Genomic DNA, 17,749 nt, shown 5'->3' with positions numbered 1-17,749 from the left:
CACACACACAGAGTTTTTATCACATTGTGGGGGACATTTAGTGCCCACAATGTAATATAAATACAATCCACACAAACACAGGTTATGGGGATCAAGAACCCAATTAGACTTATTCATTATGAAATGAGGAAAATTCCCTAGTGAATATTTAGATTTTTTCATAAACAGCACAATTTTGCCTCTTTTAACCACCACTTATTAAGGGTTGTGATATGTAGGTAAAATCAGGAGACAAAATACGAAGACTAAGTCACATTGCCGACATGATATTTGACACGGGCCTCAGTCCCTAAGAAGGACGGAATGTCCCTCGTTGCAGGAGCTGCTGATGTTGAGAGAAGGCAGTAAGATCCTCCAGAGCTTGGAAGACCATCACGTTTCCGTCGTGTGAATGAACAGAGCGAATGCACTGACTACACGCCTTTATTCACAAACAACACAGAGCCGAACAATTAAACTTCACAGAGGGACTTTTTCTAATTAGTTTAAGACATTTCACTGACTGTTAAATCCGCATATATGTGAAGACTACATGCTTTCCTGCTGCTCTCTGATGAAGACAAATATAGTACCATAGTTTTAATGCGTCATCTGCCAAGGGAAGCTTGTCACTACACATGAAATGCAGATAAATAAACCTCTGTTACATATTGACGTGTGTAATATCACGCGTCACACACTGGATATTTATGGACACCAAACTTCCACGTAAGTACTGCATAAAAGGCTACGTCACATTAACTTCACAACATAATATTCGGAGTATTTCAGAAGCCTTCAGCCACTTATTGGTGCAGATATGAACAGGTGGTATGCGACACTCTGTGAAAAGTAACAAATATTTCTCTCTTTTTTTGATTTTACTTCAGTCTGGCAAAAAAGGTGCAATTAATGTCGAAATTTATGATTTTCTAATGTTGTGAATTATGGTCCAGGACTTTCGACTAAAACAAGCAGGAGGTGAGTGAGAGTGTCTGGCAGAACGGACTTTCCTCTTCTCTGCACAAGGTGCCTTAATCTTTATGAGCCAGTTATGCGTACCTGTGTGTGTAGGGAGGAATATCCAGTATATATGAATATCCAGTATATATGAATATCCAGTATATATGAATATCCAGTATATATGCTTTACGTTTGCAATTATACACTGTTGGAAAATCTCTTCTGAAAGTTCCCGCCTTTCTCCGTATAAATTTAATTTTCAGGATTAAAAAATAAAAATCTCACACTGGCTTTACTTCTACAGGATGATTAGGGAGAACAGAGAATTTGGAACACTTCATAATTTCATGTTTCATAAAGGTTTTTCATGACAAACTGCAGTTTGCTAAAATATTTTAAATTCTAGCCATGCTTTATGAGCCAAACATATTTGCCGTCTAATGTACAATTATCAGTCAGAATTGAAGTGATGTGTCACACTGCAAGTTGGGGTGTAAGTGATGAGTGAGAGGTCAGCTCATGCCTCTACAGATGGCTCTTTGGCTGAACACTGAGCTTGATGTTCTCTGTAATCTCAGGCCGTGATACTTGGCCAAACAGGGGGCGTGTCCCCTCAACCCCCCAGGAAGGGGCGCTCTCCGCAGGGGCAACCGCTGTGAAGGATGCAATCTTCTCTCGCACTCCAGCTTCCAGGTTCACTAAGGAGGTTCCATCAGGAGAACGTCTGTCATCCTACAGAAACACATCGAATGTCTTTTATTCCCAAGACTCCCAGACACAAAACACACAGATTTTAGACAGATTCACATTCGGGATGTTAGGGATGCCGAGTGCCTCAAAACATTTTGTGCTCTCCTCAAACAAACGAAGGTCGAGGAACAGCATTCCAGGCTATATAAAGGAAACAATTAGCAGCAGCCTTGCAGGTGTGAGGTTAATGAGGTTTTCCTTATTAACTTATTGAGTCTTTCCCTGGGGTTGCCAGGTTGTGTGCGTGATTCTCCTTTCCATTCACCACTCCATTATGAAAGACGTTATTTCATTTTAATGACGATTGTATGCATTATTTAAAATGAATTTCTGACAAAACTTCTAATATACAAATAAAGGTATAAATACACATTAGAAAAATGCTGCCAGTTGGACAAAGTTAATTGTACTTTTTGTTCCTGACAGAAACCATGAAACAGCTGAACTTGAACGTTTGCAGTGAAATTCATACATTATATGTCATTTATTTGTGTCCACTAAACAAACAGCGGTTTAAGCTTTTAAGTTTTTTAAGTTTAAGGTTTTAAGTTTATTATTACAAATTTTACAGATTTTTCCAAATTTGTCCACAGTGTATAAAAGCATGAACAAAAGGAGTACGCCGCTTTATTAAGGATCTCTGGAGAGCTGCGGCGGGGCATTTGCGTCATGCTGTTTGTTGCGCTGTGAATGGGCGCAGAGAAATGCGATACCCACCTGGGCCCCCGCCTGTTTGCCCCGGCCGTCTCTCTGTCCGCTTTTGTTCCCCTGCAGCCACTGCACCTCAGCCGTGATGGAATCAACATTGGACGTGAGCCCGGCCATTGAGCGCTCCAGCTGTGCAACCTGCCTCATGAGCCTTTGGCGGAGAGGAAGCACAACGACGCTTCAGGCATTGCGCTGGGGCCATTATGCCTGAATGCAGCTGCCAGATCCCTTTTGAAAGGGGCGGTGTGTGTCTCTCTCTGCACTGTGTTTACTGAGCATCAATTGAAGGAAAAAGCTCCTGTGCAGCCCTTCTGACCATTACGGCACCATACTGACATGTTATCAAGGGCACCCATCTCCGGTCTCTTGTTCTGGTACCAGGGTGTAATGTGAAATATTTCTGTTCTGTTCTGTTCAGTTATGTTCTATTCTGCTCTGTTATGTTACATTGTGTTCTGCTATGTTCCATTCTGTTGCAGCCCATTCTGCTCTGTTATGTTCCATTCTGTTCTTCTATATTCCATTCTATTCTGTTATGTTCCATTCTGCTGTGGTATGTTCCATTCTGTTATGTTCCATTCTGTTCTGCTATATTCCATTCTGTTCTGTTATGATCCATTCTGTTCTGCTACATTCCATTCTGTTCTGTTCTGTACTGTTATTTTTATTATGTCTAGCAGTACTCTTCCCTCTAAAGTGAAGGGGGGGGGGGTTCCCTTCTAAAAATTCAGTGTTTAGAACCCAGTATGTTGTATAGCTCAATGCACACTTACCTTTGAAACTCCTCCTGGTTGACAGCGGTGGTCTTCTCCAAGTTGCGGAGCTCTGCAGACTCCTGAAGCTCTTTGTCCCCATAGCTTTTTCCAAGGTTCTGTAGCTCGGCACTGAGAGCGTCCTTAAAATTGTTAAAAAAAATAAATAAATAAACATTTACAAGATAAATCTGTCTATAAAACATTTGTGATCCTGAAGAGCTATCCCTGTCTGGGGAAGCCTTTGAGGTTTTTCTAATGACAGAATAACGGCTCGGAACACGCCACAAACGTACTGCACACATGCTGTACGTGCTGTGCTGTATATGCTGTACGATAGGATTAGAGAGCTTTGCAATTACTTCAGTACAACAAAACTGTATGGACATCTCTGCTTGGGCAACAATTGTAAGGCAATGACAATAGGAAGTGAAAATAAAAATCCACCAATTTAAGACAGGAAAACAGGTACAGTAGAACTCAAACGCCTCTTAACTCAACCAATTCGGATGTTGAACGTGTTTGTCGATTTTTTTTCGATTTGTACCTCAAACGAAATCTTGGAACTTGATCCTGTTAAAATTTGCATGGGTCAAGACGCGTTCAACTCAGACCTCGAATGGGTCAGCCAAGAAAAATCTAGCCACAACTTGACCAAAAACTCGGAACACCACAAAACAAAATAGCTAACAGCTAAAACTTGTACGGATGGAGACATGTCTCTTCTTCCAAACAATAACCCCTCCATTCCTCCCACTCTCCACCTGCCACTGCCAGTATGGCATCAGCTCACCTTAATACAGGTAAAGGGCTCATATATTGTCATTTATTTCATATTTATTGCTTTTTCATCTGTGCATTAGATTTATATTGATTGTTAATGTTTTTTATCATTAGTTAGGAAGGTACATAGGTTAAAATAGGCAATCATTTGGGGGTCTGGAATGAATTAAATTCATTTACATTATTTCTTACGGGGAAATTCGACCAAATCGCGACTCGACCAGCAAGAACGAATTAAGTTTGCATTCCAAGGTACCACTGTAATTCCAAATGAAATGTCACTATGGACAAGGGAGAATAATTACACATAAATAAAAATATACAGCCTAGCAGATCATCGGTCCATCTCCACCAACCCGTTTAGCTTCCAGCTCCTGCTTCATCCTCCTCTGCTCTTCTTCATCCAGAACATGGTTTCCATCCTGGTCAAACGTAGAGAAGGTCGCTGAAATCTCATGATCACTGTGGCCCATTCTGAAGAAGAGAAACGCGAGAGACATTTCTGGAGTGATCAGCAAAGCAGACATGCCGCGCTCCGACACTCATACACGCGGAAGCTGCTGCCTGAGTGGGATTCATATATGCCTCACCATAAAAGCACCTCAGCCTTAAGTATGTTTGTCAGAAATACATTTCCTTCATTACATCTTCACCTGTTAACCACTGAAATCTCATGTTTTCTTGAACATCTCAGACCACTGGTATAACCACCTTGTCATATTCTGGTGAAGAAGTGCTTCACACTTACTCCTTCAGCGTTTCCCTGAACTCCTCAAACTCAAGTTCTTTAGATTCAGTCTGCAAGGCCTTCTGCACGTCTGAGATCTTCTCTTTTTTAAGTTTCAGTTTCATAAATGTCTTCATGTAACTCTTAGATGAAACAAAACAGCTTGTTAGGCCCTTTCATCATTGGAGGTGTTCCGGACAGCAGCAGAATACGGCAACTCGGCTACCTGTTTGATGATGTTGGTGAACTGAAACTCATCCTGATCCTTAGATAATTCCTCCTTAACTTCAGAATATGTGTCATTGATAATAGCCAGGAACATGTTCTAGAAAAGAAACGTGACTTTTATGATGCCCTCAATGACTTTCTGTGCTTGGAGTATGAAGCAGAATAAACAGAATATGAAACTCACCAGGAGAACGAAGAAGACGAAGAACACAAATGTAACAAAATATATGGGCCCCAGGACCCTGTTGGCTTGCTCAATGGCATCATAGTCGAAATCCCCCAGGATTATTCTGAACTGAGTGGAGCTGAATGAGACACAGAGACGGCATGAAGCACAGGGCAACAGAGCTTACATTAGAACACAGGGATCTACGCGATAAAATGCGAGCTTACGTTAGAACACACGGATCCACGCAATAAAATGCGAGCTTACGTTAGAACACACGGATCCACGGAATAAAATGCGAGCTTACGTTAGAACACACGGATCCACGCGATAAAATGCGAGCTTACGTTAGAACACACGGATCCACGCAATAAAATGCGAGCTTACGTTAGAACACACGGATCCACGCAATAAAATGTGTATTTGTTACTGTGAACCTTTGTATTTACCTCACATTGTTTATATTAGGTTTTAGATAGATAGATAGATAGATAGATAGATAGAAATTGACAATCTGTGAATTAACTTCATGACGTATTGATTAGCTGGCAAAGCTAACAGACACTATAACGTTTTAATTTCACACCAACATGAAGATCATTTAAACATAATTTTCTTTGGCAGGCTAAGAATTCTGCAGAACATCCACCAGGTACAGGAATAGCTTTTTCAGAATAGCTGGTTAATCCCCTGCCAGTTCTGAGTCGCCACATGATTTCTGCCATAAATTAGACTTTGGGTTCTCAACCTCTTGTTGACCGTGGGCCGGCATACGCTGTGAACTGGAGTGGGGGAGGGGGTGTGGGGGAGTGGGCAGGGGGGAGAGGGCGTGGGGGAGTGGACAGGGGGGAGAGGGCGTGGGGGAGTGGGCAGGGGGGCGTGGGGGAGGGGGAGTGGGGAAGTGGGCAGGGGGAGTGGGGAAGTGGGCAGGGGGAGTGGGCAGGGGGGCGTGGGGGAGGGGGCGTAGGGGAGAGGCTGCTGCTCACATAACTTATCAGATGCGATCAGAGCTTGTGAATGTCAGAGGTCTTAAAAAAATGCAGTGTTCTGAAAGTACACAGTTTCCATTTGTAAATGAAGCGCCTCCGCCCCCCCCCCCCCCCGAACCCCCCGGAGTTCCGCGGCCTGAGCTCGACATCAGGAAGACAGGCGACGCTTCGCTCTTACATGCACGTAAAGAAGGTGCTGAACGTCTGCACTTGGGAGCCAAAGAGCAGGTATCCGAGCTGAGCGTAGGCGAAGAAGACGATGAAGAACATGATGGCGAAGCCCACGATGTCCTTGGCGCAGCGAGCCAGTGTCGATGACAGCTGAGTCATCGTCTTGTTGAAGCTGATGTATTTAAATATCTGGAAAGGGAGGGACATCTCTGTAGCATAACGTAAAATATGACACTGATCTACACTAGCAATCAAAAGTTTTTGCATGCACTGAGATTTTCTACATTTGCATGTTACTCACGTACCATCTACTAAAAATGCTCAATATTCTTTGCCAGCAAATAAATTTACAGTATATTCACCATTTGAGTACCTTTATCGGCAAGAAAATGTCATATCTTTCATTCATCAAAGTAACCACCTCTAGCAGGTATAACAGCAGAGAAATTCGAGACGTTCTTTCTATAAGGGACATTAAATATTGCTCTATTTCGTGGGATGAAACCGTTTAAAGTTAGAGGACAGCTGGGAATCTGACTCTGCCATCACCACACAACCAGTTAACAGGATGTCAGACCTGCACTGTTACACACTCTCTCCATGTTAAAAAGGAAACTTGCTTTAAACTTGCTTTTTTAACTTAACATTTTCATTTATAGTTCTACACTCAACGTTCCAAAGCTTAACAAGGATGAAAAATCAGCAGTTTATGGAGTAAATGGAAGAGTGGTAAAAGCCTGTGGTATGCAAAAACCGTTGACCGGTAGAGTATTTAATAACCCTGCAAAAATGGGGTATGATATGGGGAGAGGATGTGCCCCGTGCTGGGGGGGGGGGCAGGGACCAGCACCCCCGCTGGAGCATACGGGTAGGAGAGACACTGCATGGATGCTGCTTCTGTACCTTAATCCATGCGAAGAACAGGTTGACTGCGTTCATGTTGTTATACTGAGTTTGCCAAAACGCAAGAAAATGGAAGTCTTCATAATTTTCCGGGTTTTTCAAAAGCCTTCCCAGTAAATTGTTCACTTGGACTGTCCGAAAGACGTTGAATATAATAGCAATGATGGAAAGCTGCAGAACGAAAGGGGTGTGAAATGAAGGGAGCCTTCACTGGCCAGACAGTACACTGCAGCATTTAGAGGTTCTGCTCCTATTCCATATTCTGACATTTTAAAACCATAAAAATACATGAAACATTAATAAGACATAAGAATAAATCAATATTTCTCTGAAAATATGTCAGTCTCCCTCACCAGTATGACCACCACATCCAGAATGTTCCAGATGCTGGTGAAGTAGGACAATCTGTAGATACGAAGTTCCAAAATCTCCTCCACGATGTAGTACAAAATGAAGAGGCAAAAAACCATCTCACAGCCAAAGACAAAGAAGTCCCAGGTGCTGATGTAGCGAATCAGCTTCACCGTCCTGAACTGGTAGGAAGTGACAGCGCCCCCAGCAGCAGGAAACTCAACAAGCAGGCTGCGGCGAAAGGGACACCTGCTTACAACACTCAACTGCTTACAACACTCAGCGTTCTGTTCATTTAACATTCAGCATTCTTTTTTATCGAAATTGAAATTCGATTCCAGAATTGTTTACTATGACTGCTTTGTTTTGGTAGAACATCCAATCAAAAACAAGCATGAACAAAATTGGGGTGGGGGGGTACTACCTGATGACACAAAACAGGTTGATGTTGGCGTTGTAGGTGGAGAAGTCAATGAAGACGGCCCTGGTTCCTCGGTCTAGCCACAGGTTGTTCATGAGCTCCTGCAGAACATCAGCGGACTCTTGCATTGTCGCCTGCAGATCCTGGTAATAGCCCCCCCCGGAGTATGTTGTCAGAATTCCCCACTGAGACGAACCGTCGAGCTCCGCCTCTGTGTGGTAGGTCCAGCTGGATGGGTGAAGGAAACATCAGCGCAAAAGTGCTCATGTGAAAGTTACTGATGAGTATAGCGTTCTGTTACACCGAGTGAAAGTTACCGATGAATATACTGTTCAGTTACACCAAGTGATAGTTACCGACGCGTATACCGTTCTGTTACACCGAGTGGGGGCGGGGTGGCGCTCATGGTAAGATTTTACTTTTGTGGGCAACCCTGACATAGAGAATCATAGCTGACAGCTGAGGACTCAAAATCATCTGTGTAAGTGCCTTATGATAAAGGTATTAAAAAGAGTCAGATTTGTGCATAATCATTTACTCACACACTATACATGTATGACACAGACACACGACTGCGACTCACGCAGTTCCGTTGATGAGGCCAAATGGACTCTTATCCTCTATCTGGCTGTCGTACGAGTTGTAACAGCCTGCGATGTCTTGCTGAAAGTCCTTGTAGACGGTGCAAGAGTTGTTCTTGACCTTGACCTGCCGAATGCGGGGCACTCCCAGAAGGAGATTCTCGTAGTAGATGAAGGAGTGTCCTTGGGGTAGGAGAGGCTGGTTGTTGTACCAGGTGGTCCAGTAGAGGCCGTCCAGCAGGGGACCCTGTGTGAACTATTTACAAATTCAGATCAATCACAAACATGATAGTCAACATCAAAGAAAGTGGCATTATGAGGTTCGAACTGCAGTAGTGGCTACATAATATTCATAAAATAACTAAGAGTAGTAGGGTTTAGATACTGTCATCATTTTTCAGGTTTGTAACACAGTGAAACATGATCTATCTCCATTTGACGTAGGAGATTCAGTACTTACAGACCAAAAGTCTGCCTGACAACCAATGGACTGAAAGGTGACCCCACTGCTACTTGCTGTGTTGACGAAGAGATCGGTCATGGCCTGAGTGTAGTAGTAGGCACTGCTGCTGGTCATGCCATATGTCACTGCAAAGCAAATCGCATGTGAGTGCCCAGGTGCTGCAAGGATCTGTGGGTTGGGGGGTTGTGCTTGTGAGCTGCAAGTCACTGGTTCGAATCCCACGATTGGTAGAGTGATGTCACTGTTGGGCCCCTGAGCGAAGCCGCTAATGGCTCCAGGGACCGTCTGGTCCCGCTTTGGACAAAGGCGTCAGCCACACAAACATCACTTTGGACAAAGGCGTGTAAAAAACAGTGACAGGTACTTTACCTAATAACCTCAGAATTGTGGAGGAAGGTTAAAAAAAGTAAACACTACTATCTGCTGAAATAAAAATCACCAGCCCTGATTTACTGCATACATGAATTAAACTAAACTGGAGGAGCACAAAAGCTCCGCTGTTTACATGCAGAGAACAGTGTCCTGTTCAAAGGGCCCATTGATTCAGCCCTGGATATACGGGACGGCTGGCGTATCGCACTTTGTTCAGCTCTGCTGGGTTTGTCTCCCCGGCCGCAGAGATAAGGGCCCCCAATGACGCTGTGCCATTAGAGGGGTAATTGAGCACCAGGGTGGGTCGCGGCGGCCAGCACAATGCAGGCGAGACACAGAAAGGCCAGCGGCTTCAGCTTTGACAAACAGTCCGCATGAATGGGGTGAATAGCGAGTCAGGGCGGAGGTTATCAGGCAGGACACGGCCCGGCCCGCCTGACACGACAGCGCTCGCGGGAAGGTGACGTAATGCGACCTGATACCAAACAGAGAGCACAGCTGGGGGCCCAGACCGTGGCACAGCTCGACCCCCCGCCCCAAACCCTGGTCTGCCGCTGCACGGGCTCCAATAAACCGTCACGCAGCCATCCTTTTCTCCATTTTTCTATACCTCCTCTCGTCGCATTTTACGTTTTCGCGGCATACATGTCTTGAGAAAGCAGGGCCAGACAGTCCCTGGAGCAGTTGGGGTTAAGGGCCTCGCTCGGGGGCCCCGCTCGGCTCTGGGGCCTCGCTCGGGGGCCCCGCTCTGGGGCCTCGCTCTGGGGCCCCGCTCTGGGGCCTCGCTCTGGGGCCCCGCTCGGGGGCCTCGCTCGGGGGCCCCGCTCTGGGGCCTCGCTCGGGGGCCTCGCTCTGGGGCCTCGCTCTGGGGCCTTGCTCAGGGGCCCAGTGGTCAAATCACCCTGTCAACCCTGGGAACTAAACTGGTGACCTTCTGATCACAGACACAGTGTCTTGACCTACTAAGTCACCCTGCCAGTGTGCAAACTGCCGATGTTTCTAATTTTCACGGTTGCTAGTTGTCGCTTGGGTCACTTACAGAGACAAATGTCCACTAGAAAGAACACATAAATGAGCAGCTCCCTCAGGCTGGTCTTCATGTAGAGCTCGCGGTCGTCCGCCGTGTTCTCTGTCAGCGTGGTTCCCCACAGTCCTGCCCTCACCACATCCAATGACACATGGAGCAACAAGCAGAATGTCCTTCAGAGATCATAAATATCACATTTGGCACAGATGGATCTAGATTTAGCACACAGATGATAATATCAGTTCTGATTTTGATGTTTGGACCTTTTTGGATGTATTACTACAGTAGAGTCTCGCATATCCGACCTTCGCTTACCCGACATTCCACATTATCCGATGTCCCACCGCAAAAAAAAAGCATCAATCGGCAACAAGAACTGCAAGTTGCGAGTGTGAGCGTACTCTGATTTTTGTTGCTCCCGACTCTACCACAGCTAATTAGTGACCCCAACTGTACAGTACATACTGTATTTAACTTCAGACAATTCTGTAACTGTAAGTTCATTTTTTCCAGTTAATTTTTTTCTGTTGTTTTGTTGCAAAACATGATTATTAGGTTCGTAATGTGTAAAATTATAACATAGTTTGACGTTTAATAGGCTTCATCTTAACACCTCCCATTATCCGACATATTCGCTTATCCAACATTCTGCCGACCCGTTTACGTCGCATAAGCGAGACGCTACTGTATTTATGAAAAATTCTATTAGATCCAAAGAACTTGTTATTATTATTATTATTATTATTATTATATACAGGGGTGCTGCTGGCCCACATTATATGACATCCAACCCAGACCAATCCCATTATGTTATACATTTTTAGGGCCCCTGTCAATCAGAGGCCCTTGGAACCATCCGGAACCCCCCTTTTACGACGCCCAAATTAGATTTCTCTTATCTGTAATAGTTCTCTACAGGAGTTTTGCATGTACTGAAACACGCCCCCTGGTGGTAATGCTCTTACCGCGTATCCCCCTGGTGGTAATGCTCTTGCCGCGTATCCCCCTGGTGGTAATGCTCTTAGCACGTATCCCCCTGGTGGTAATGCTCTTACCGCGTATCCCTCTGGTGGAAATGCTCTTACCGCGTATCCCCCTGGTGGTAATGCTCTTACCGCGTATCCCCCTGCTGGTAATGCTCTTACCGCGTATCCCCCCGGTGGTGGTAATGCTCTTGCCGCGTATCCCCCCGGTGGTGGTAATGCTCTTGCCGCGTATCCCCCCGGTGGTGGTAATGCTCTTGCCGCGTATCCCCCTGGTGGTAATGCTCTTGCCGCGTATCCCCCTGGTGGTAATGCTCTTACCGCGTATCCCCCTGGTGGTAATGCTCTTACCGCGTATCCCCCTGCTGGTAATGCTCTTACCGCGTATCCCCCTGGTGGTAATGCTCTTACCGCGTATCCCCCTGGTGGTAATGCTCTTACCGCGTATCCCCCTGGTGGTAATGCTCTTACCGCGTATCCCCCTGGTGGTAATGCTCTTACCGCGTATGCCCCTGGTGGTAATGCTCTTGCCGCGTATCCCCCCGGTGGTGGTAATGCTCTTACCGCGTTTCCCCCTGGTGGTGGTAATGCTCTTACCGCGTATCCCCCTGGTGGTGGTAATGCTCTTACCGCGTATCCCCCTGGTGATGTACGAGCAGCAGCCTGCCGTTTTCCCCTTCTCGTGGCGCTCTGGCTTGCCCTTGTTCGCCGCGGGGGTCCCTGCCACCCCGTATGGATTCCCCGGGCCGGTCCCGGTACTGCAGATGGCACTGATGGTGAGGGGCGAGGGTGGAGGGGAGCCGCTGTAGGCGGGATTAACCCAGGCCCTACGGCCCAGACTGTCCATCTCACACTGCATCTGCACGCTGAAGGGAGCCTCCGCCTGCTTCTCCAGCATGATGGAGTGAAGCCTCGACTTTGGAGGGAGGTGGAGTCTTCCTGAAGGTCCTGCTCTCCCAAGAGCCTCCCCGCTCCTTTATAGTGGCCTCCACAGAGGGGTGGGAGGAGAACTGCCCCATCGCTCAGATTTACAGCCGGCCTTTCTGCATCCACAGCGGCCGCTCCCACTTATGACGGCTGCTTTGTCGTCATGCTGCTCCTGCTTTTAACGGGGAGGATTCCTCAAAGATCCGGGCTTCTGTCTTAAACCTTTTTGTTACTTTAATGAATCAGGATTTGTCCATATAGATGTAAAAAATGTACATATAAACTATATCGGTAAGTATTAATAATAATGCTTACTAAATTGGTTCTTCAATAATACATAATTTACCGTATTTATATACAGTAATTCCGTGGTGGAAAGTAACGAAGTACAATTACTTCATTATTATACTTAAGTACATTTTTCACATATCTGCACTTAAGTAGATTTGGCTGTGGCTTTTACTGTACTACATCTTACTACAAATATACTCTCTACTCATTTATACTTAGCGTTGTGTTACATTTTATAAAGATACTGATGGGACAGATAATACCGAGATTTCAGACCTTTCCTTGCAAAGTAAAGGCCAGCGACCCGAAGCTGGGAGTAGATGTCAGAGGTTTTGAATTCTACAGGCTCTTAGAAAACCTTTGGGCTTTGTGTTCTTTCTTCCCGTTGGAGAGATTGATTGCTATACAGCAGGGATGGGAATAAATCATTCCTTTGTGTGACGGCTGAGAGTCAGGTCTCGAATCAAAACATCGCAGTCTGAGTCAAGTCTTGAGCCACATGCCCTCAGGTCTAAGTTGAGTCCAAGTCATCAAATTTGTGACGAATCCATGTTGAGTTGTGAGTCATGTAACTTGAGTCCCTACCTATGTCAGTTTTTTTACCTTTAACGATTAAAACTTGTTGCAGCAAAAACCCACTGCAGTACATCGTAGGATACGTTCTTTATAGGCAGAGATAGGTTGAAAAGAGACTGTTCACGCACAATTGTCCTCACAGTTTTTATGGCCATGTACATGCAGGGAGTGATGCATCTTTCCAACAAACTCTCAGGAGACCTTGCATTCAGCCAACTGGAAATGCAGATGGCAGAGAATTAATACACACAGAAATGATCAAATTAATTCTTGAGTCATAGGGTCCAAGTTGGGTCCAAGTCTTGAGTCATTTGCCCTCAAGTCCAAGTCTTTCCATTAGTTGTGCCGAGTCACAAGTAAGTGACTTGAGTCCCCAGCTTTGCGATACACAGTTTGTACCACAGACACCACTTTTGACTCATTATGGAAAGTGCCCTTGTAAATGGCAGGACGTGATCCTGGGATGTTTGTCATCAGGCTGACTTATAGGTGAATTGTGAATAGCATGTTGGTAATGTCATGATGAAAGTGTTAAAATTTGCATCCTATTTCCATTAGCTGGTAAGTTTAATTTATTAATAGACACATATTGGGCTTTGCAATATGACCAAAATCTTGTATCATGATAACAATACATATCGCAATAGAACACAATTGCTGTCAACTTAATGGATAAATGGTTTGTATAAAATCACCACAGGGAGACCTATTCCTTATTACATTTTAAGGTATTTACTTGATGAATAAAAAGGTACTTACTCATGTGATTTTTCCCCTTTTATTTAGAACATTTTTGTACAAATTTTAAATTAAGCATGTAACAATATATAAAATATTTATGCATAAAATTCCAAGCCAAAAACAACATTGGGCAAAACGTGAGGATATACCTACTATGCCCCAATAGCTAGTATGTCCCCCTTTGACTGAAATAACTTCCATGTGACGTTTCCTATAACCATCTATCAATCTGAGACACCGACTGGCAGAAAGTTCTCTCCACTTTCCAATGCAGAACTCCATAAGCTGTGTGATGTTTGAAGGGTGTCTTGCATGCAAGGTCTGTTTGAAACCACCTCACAGCATCTCAGTAGGATTCAGATCCGGGCTTTGACTTGGCCATTCCAGAACTCTCCATGTCTTTCCTGTAAGCCATTCCTTGGTAGATTAACTGGAATGTTTTGGGTCATTGTCATGTTGCATGGTCCAACCCTTCTTCAGCTTCAACATCTGGACAGATGGTCTCACATGGTCCTCAAGCACCCTCTGATATGATGAATTCATGGTGGACCCTATGATGGTGAGCTGGCCAGGTTCTGCTGCAGCCCCAAACCACCCAATTTCCACTCCCATGCTTCACAGTTGGTATGAGGTTCTTTTGCTCAAAATCTGTCTTTGGTTTATGTCAAACATGTCCTCAGTTACAGAACAGAACAATTTTTGGTTGTTCAGTCCAAATCACGGTGTTCCAATAGTCTTGGTCATTGCCCAAAAGCTCTCTGGTGAACTTCAGTCTTCCTCTGATTTCCCCCCCACCTCCCACCTTGCACACCTCTCATGTAAATCAAACTTGTGCGTCTCATTCTGATGGTAGATGCATGTACCTTGACATCAACTGTGGCAAGAGCTTCCTGCATGTCCTGTCATGACATTTTAGGATTTTTGGAGACTTCTCTCAAAATCTTGTGGTCTGCTCTTGGGCTGAACTCGCTAGGACGGCCTATCCTGGCCATAATGGCAGTTGTTTTAAATGTTCTCCACTTGTAAATTATTTTCCAGACAGTGGAATGGCTGATTCCACACTCTCTTGAGACCTCTTTATATCCCTTCCCAGACTCATATGCATCTACAAGCTTCTTTCTGAAGGCCTCAGAGAGCTCTTTGGATCTCACCATGCACAGGGATCATCCCATAATACTCATGTCAATGATCAAGAGCAAAGCAAACTAAAGGTCTGTGGTTTAAATAAGACAGACTCCACCAAGAAGCTCTGTAACGATGTTCTAATCATTTCCACCTGATATGCTGCACCTGAATCTAATTCTAGGCATTTTTAATAGTAATGAATGTGAGGCATCTTATTTAATCTATTTGTTAAATGAGTGACTTTGCTTCTTGTATTTGCATATGTAATGCAATCACATCAGCTTTATCTACAGATATAATTTGAAAGAAGATGTATTGATATGTAGATATTTCTTAATAAACAACTAAATATTTAATGAGGTGTCACATGACTGTATATCAGTGCGTTATATTGTTGAACTGTGTGGCTGAGAGCATGTGCTCAGCTTAAATTAAAGCAAGAAATTATATAAACCTATTTTCAGTTAATACAATGGAATATATTTATGAAGCTCTTATTGTAAACGAGCATTTCGTGTTTTAAATGTTTATATTACACAATACAGCACTTTCGTGCCTGAACTTTTGTATTTAACAAAATATACGTACAGTAGACACGCTTAATGCCATGTTATACAGTTGCATCAGGGACTACAAGATCAAGTACGTTTACTTTAATACTTTAAGTTTAAGTATAGTTACAAGCAAGCAGAAAGGCCAATGGGGTACTGTTTTAATTTGTAGTAATTTGTATTTTAATTTGTACTTTTCCTTAAGTAGTTTGTTTGAGGACCATTCCTCCACCCACCACTCTATTTAACATTTTACCTTGGTTTACTGCTGTCCTTGTTTGAGTTAAACGTCATAATGCAGACGGGGACGGCAAAACGGCAGCCGCTGAAGTCGATCAGTCGCCACTAGGTGTCGCTGCATAGCCTTTACCTCACGATGACATCAGCGCTGCTGGAGCAGGCGGGCTGTCCGCTGCCTGTGACCCAGTACGGTTACCGAAAATAGATGGGTGGATGCTGTACTGGGACTACATCGATTATTTTAAATGAAGATATGAATAAATTTGAAGTTTATAAAATTGTAATATCAAACGCATAAAGTGACTACGTGGCACTAGACAAGTGGATAACGGAACACATGGAATATATGAAGAAACTTGTATGTGAAAAATGCATAAAGTGTGTACATGGCAGGACAATGGGGCTATGCATAGCGGTTCCCGGGATATGGACCAACGGGTCTGATGAACTTCTTCTCTGATGTTTGCAACGCGCAGAAACGGCCAGCGGTTATATTCAGGCGATCCCGCCCCAGCGGTTCATACTTGACTGACCCTGAACACTGATGTTACACACAGACAATGCACACAATGCACAATAACGCGTCATCGAGGCTCCCCGCCGCATGCTGCTGCTTTTCATCTGCGTTTGCGCTACATTGCAAACTTTCTGTGAGGGAAAACTAGGAAATCCCCGAAAAAAAACAAAAACCTCAATCCTCCCAACGTCATAATTGCATAAAATATTATCATTTATTAGTGAGGACGCTACGTGCTTGCCCAAAACCAATAACTTAGCTATAATTATCTTATTAAAAGTAGGGTATTTCTTTTATTTCATTTTATTACTATTATATAAAAAATATCCTATCTCTAGAAGTATAAATCACTGATAGTCAGACATAGTTATTAAGACTGACTTGTTATATAGTACTTCTCTGAAAACAGTTCAGCCTCCCATAAACAAATATAATAAAAATCTCATAAGCCACCCATTTCTGAATCACACATATGCATACTTTTAGTTTCTGATAAATATGTGAGTCCTTCCTCTGCCATTGATGTGTGCACGTCTTTGAATTCAGTGTTTCTATACAATGTGGTGACCGTTGTCCTCTTTTTGTCCGTGGGCTGAACATACGGATGTGTAAGGACTCCGGGCCGGCCCTTACTTCCAGCTACTGGTCCCAGACAAGCTTAGGGGTTGATGTGGTGGAAAGCGAAGGTGGGGGACAAGTGACAGGCAGGAAAGCGTTTGGCGGAGGGGGGGGGGGGGGGGGGCAGCTGCCCGACCGCATCAGCCAGTGATCGATTAATCAGACTGGTGGGCAGGATTATCTGCCTCGGCGCACAAGAGAGAAGAGGAGTGGGCAGGGAGACAGACGGGACATCGTCCATTAGGGTCGTCTCCCTTGTGCTCTACGAGACGAAGCCCATGTCACATGGTATGTTGCACAGGGATCATGTGATCACGGATTGCAGGGTTATGGAGCTCATGCTACACTCCCAGTGTCCCCAGTTGGTCTGTAACGGGGCTGTTATACAAGCTGGGGGCCTGAATACAGCCATCGGCCTCAAAGCTACCAGGACACTCTCCATTCCCATTAGCTTGTAAAGCCGTCATTAATTCTCTCGCTGCTTGTTCGTTATAAGTGCAGCGTTATGAAACAGCTCACATGTCCTGACAGGGCCCCCCGACTGAAGGGGGGGCCGTGACAGATGTGACTGAAGACGAGCTACTTACCCGTCTGACCCGTGTTGCCCCCCCCCCACCAGACAGACACATTCATTATTCACCGCAGCGTAAATGTTTGTACATTAGCATTAATTAATGCCCCCTAGAGTGGGACGGAAAAGGTTTCGGAAGACGCCGCGGATTCCCGTCAGTGTCACCCTGATTTCACTCAGAGTTTGACTTGCGGCAAAACCTCCTAATTCCTATTTAACTTTATTTTAGATCTTGCGACATAACAAAGTCTAATGGGATCTCGTTTGAAATAGAT

At 44.6% G+C, this 17,749-nt stretch overlaps 1 protein-coding gene across 1 annotated transcript; it reads right to left on the bottom strand.

The window, feature by feature from the left end:
* Positions 1-407: 407 nt before the first annotated feature.
* pkd2l1 (polycystic kidney disease 2-like 1) lies at positions 408-12,251 on the bottom strand. Its single transcript, XM_023833701.2, has 15 exons — positions 11,948-12,251; positions 10,347-10,460; positions 8,933-9,060; positions 8,475-8,728; positions 7,895-8,119; positions 7,473-7,701; positions 7,120-7,290; positions 6,224-6,405; positions 5,075-5,195; positions 4,889-4,987; positions 4,684-4,805; positions 4,292-4,409; positions 3,174-3,295; positions 2,410-2,551; positions 408-1,674 (listed from the first exon to the last, which is right to left on the bottom strand). Exons 1-15 carry the CDS (start codon positions 12,213-12,215, stop codon positions 1,468-1,470), a joined length of 2,502 nt encoding a protein of 833 aa, XP_023689469.2. The 5' UTR covers positions 12,216-12,251; the 3' UTR covers positions 408-1,467.
* Between the last annotated feature and the right edge of the window lie 5,498 nt (positions 12,252-17,749).

Source organism: Paramormyrops kingsleyae, chromosome 3 (assembly GCF_048594095.1).
Source record: "Paramormyrops kingsleyae isolate MSU_618 chromosome 3, PKINGS_0.4, whole genome shotgun sequence".
Lineage (NCBI taxonomy): Eukaryota > Metazoa > Chordata > Actinopteri > Osteoglossiformes > Mormyridae > Paramormyrops > Paramormyrops kingsleyae.
Note: the sequence above shows the minus strand (reverse complement) of the source record. Positions and strands in the feature narration are given on the sequence as shown.

Excerpts from the sequence above, each read along its gene's own strand:
- pkd2l1 (XM_023833701.2), bottom strand. The coding sequence starts at position 12,215 with ATGCTGGAGAAGCAGGCGGAGGCTCCCTTCAGCGTGCAGATGCAGTGT. Across the intron at positions 7,702-7,894 it reads AACCTGTTTTGTGTCATCAG|CCTGCTTGTTGAGTTTCCTG; the intron begins GTAGTACCCCCC and ends CTTTCGCCGCAG. Across the intron at positions 4,410-4,683 it reads TTCAGGGAAACGCTGAAGGA|AATGGGCCACAGTGATCATG; the intron begins GTAAGTGTGAAG and ends TCTCTTCTTCAG.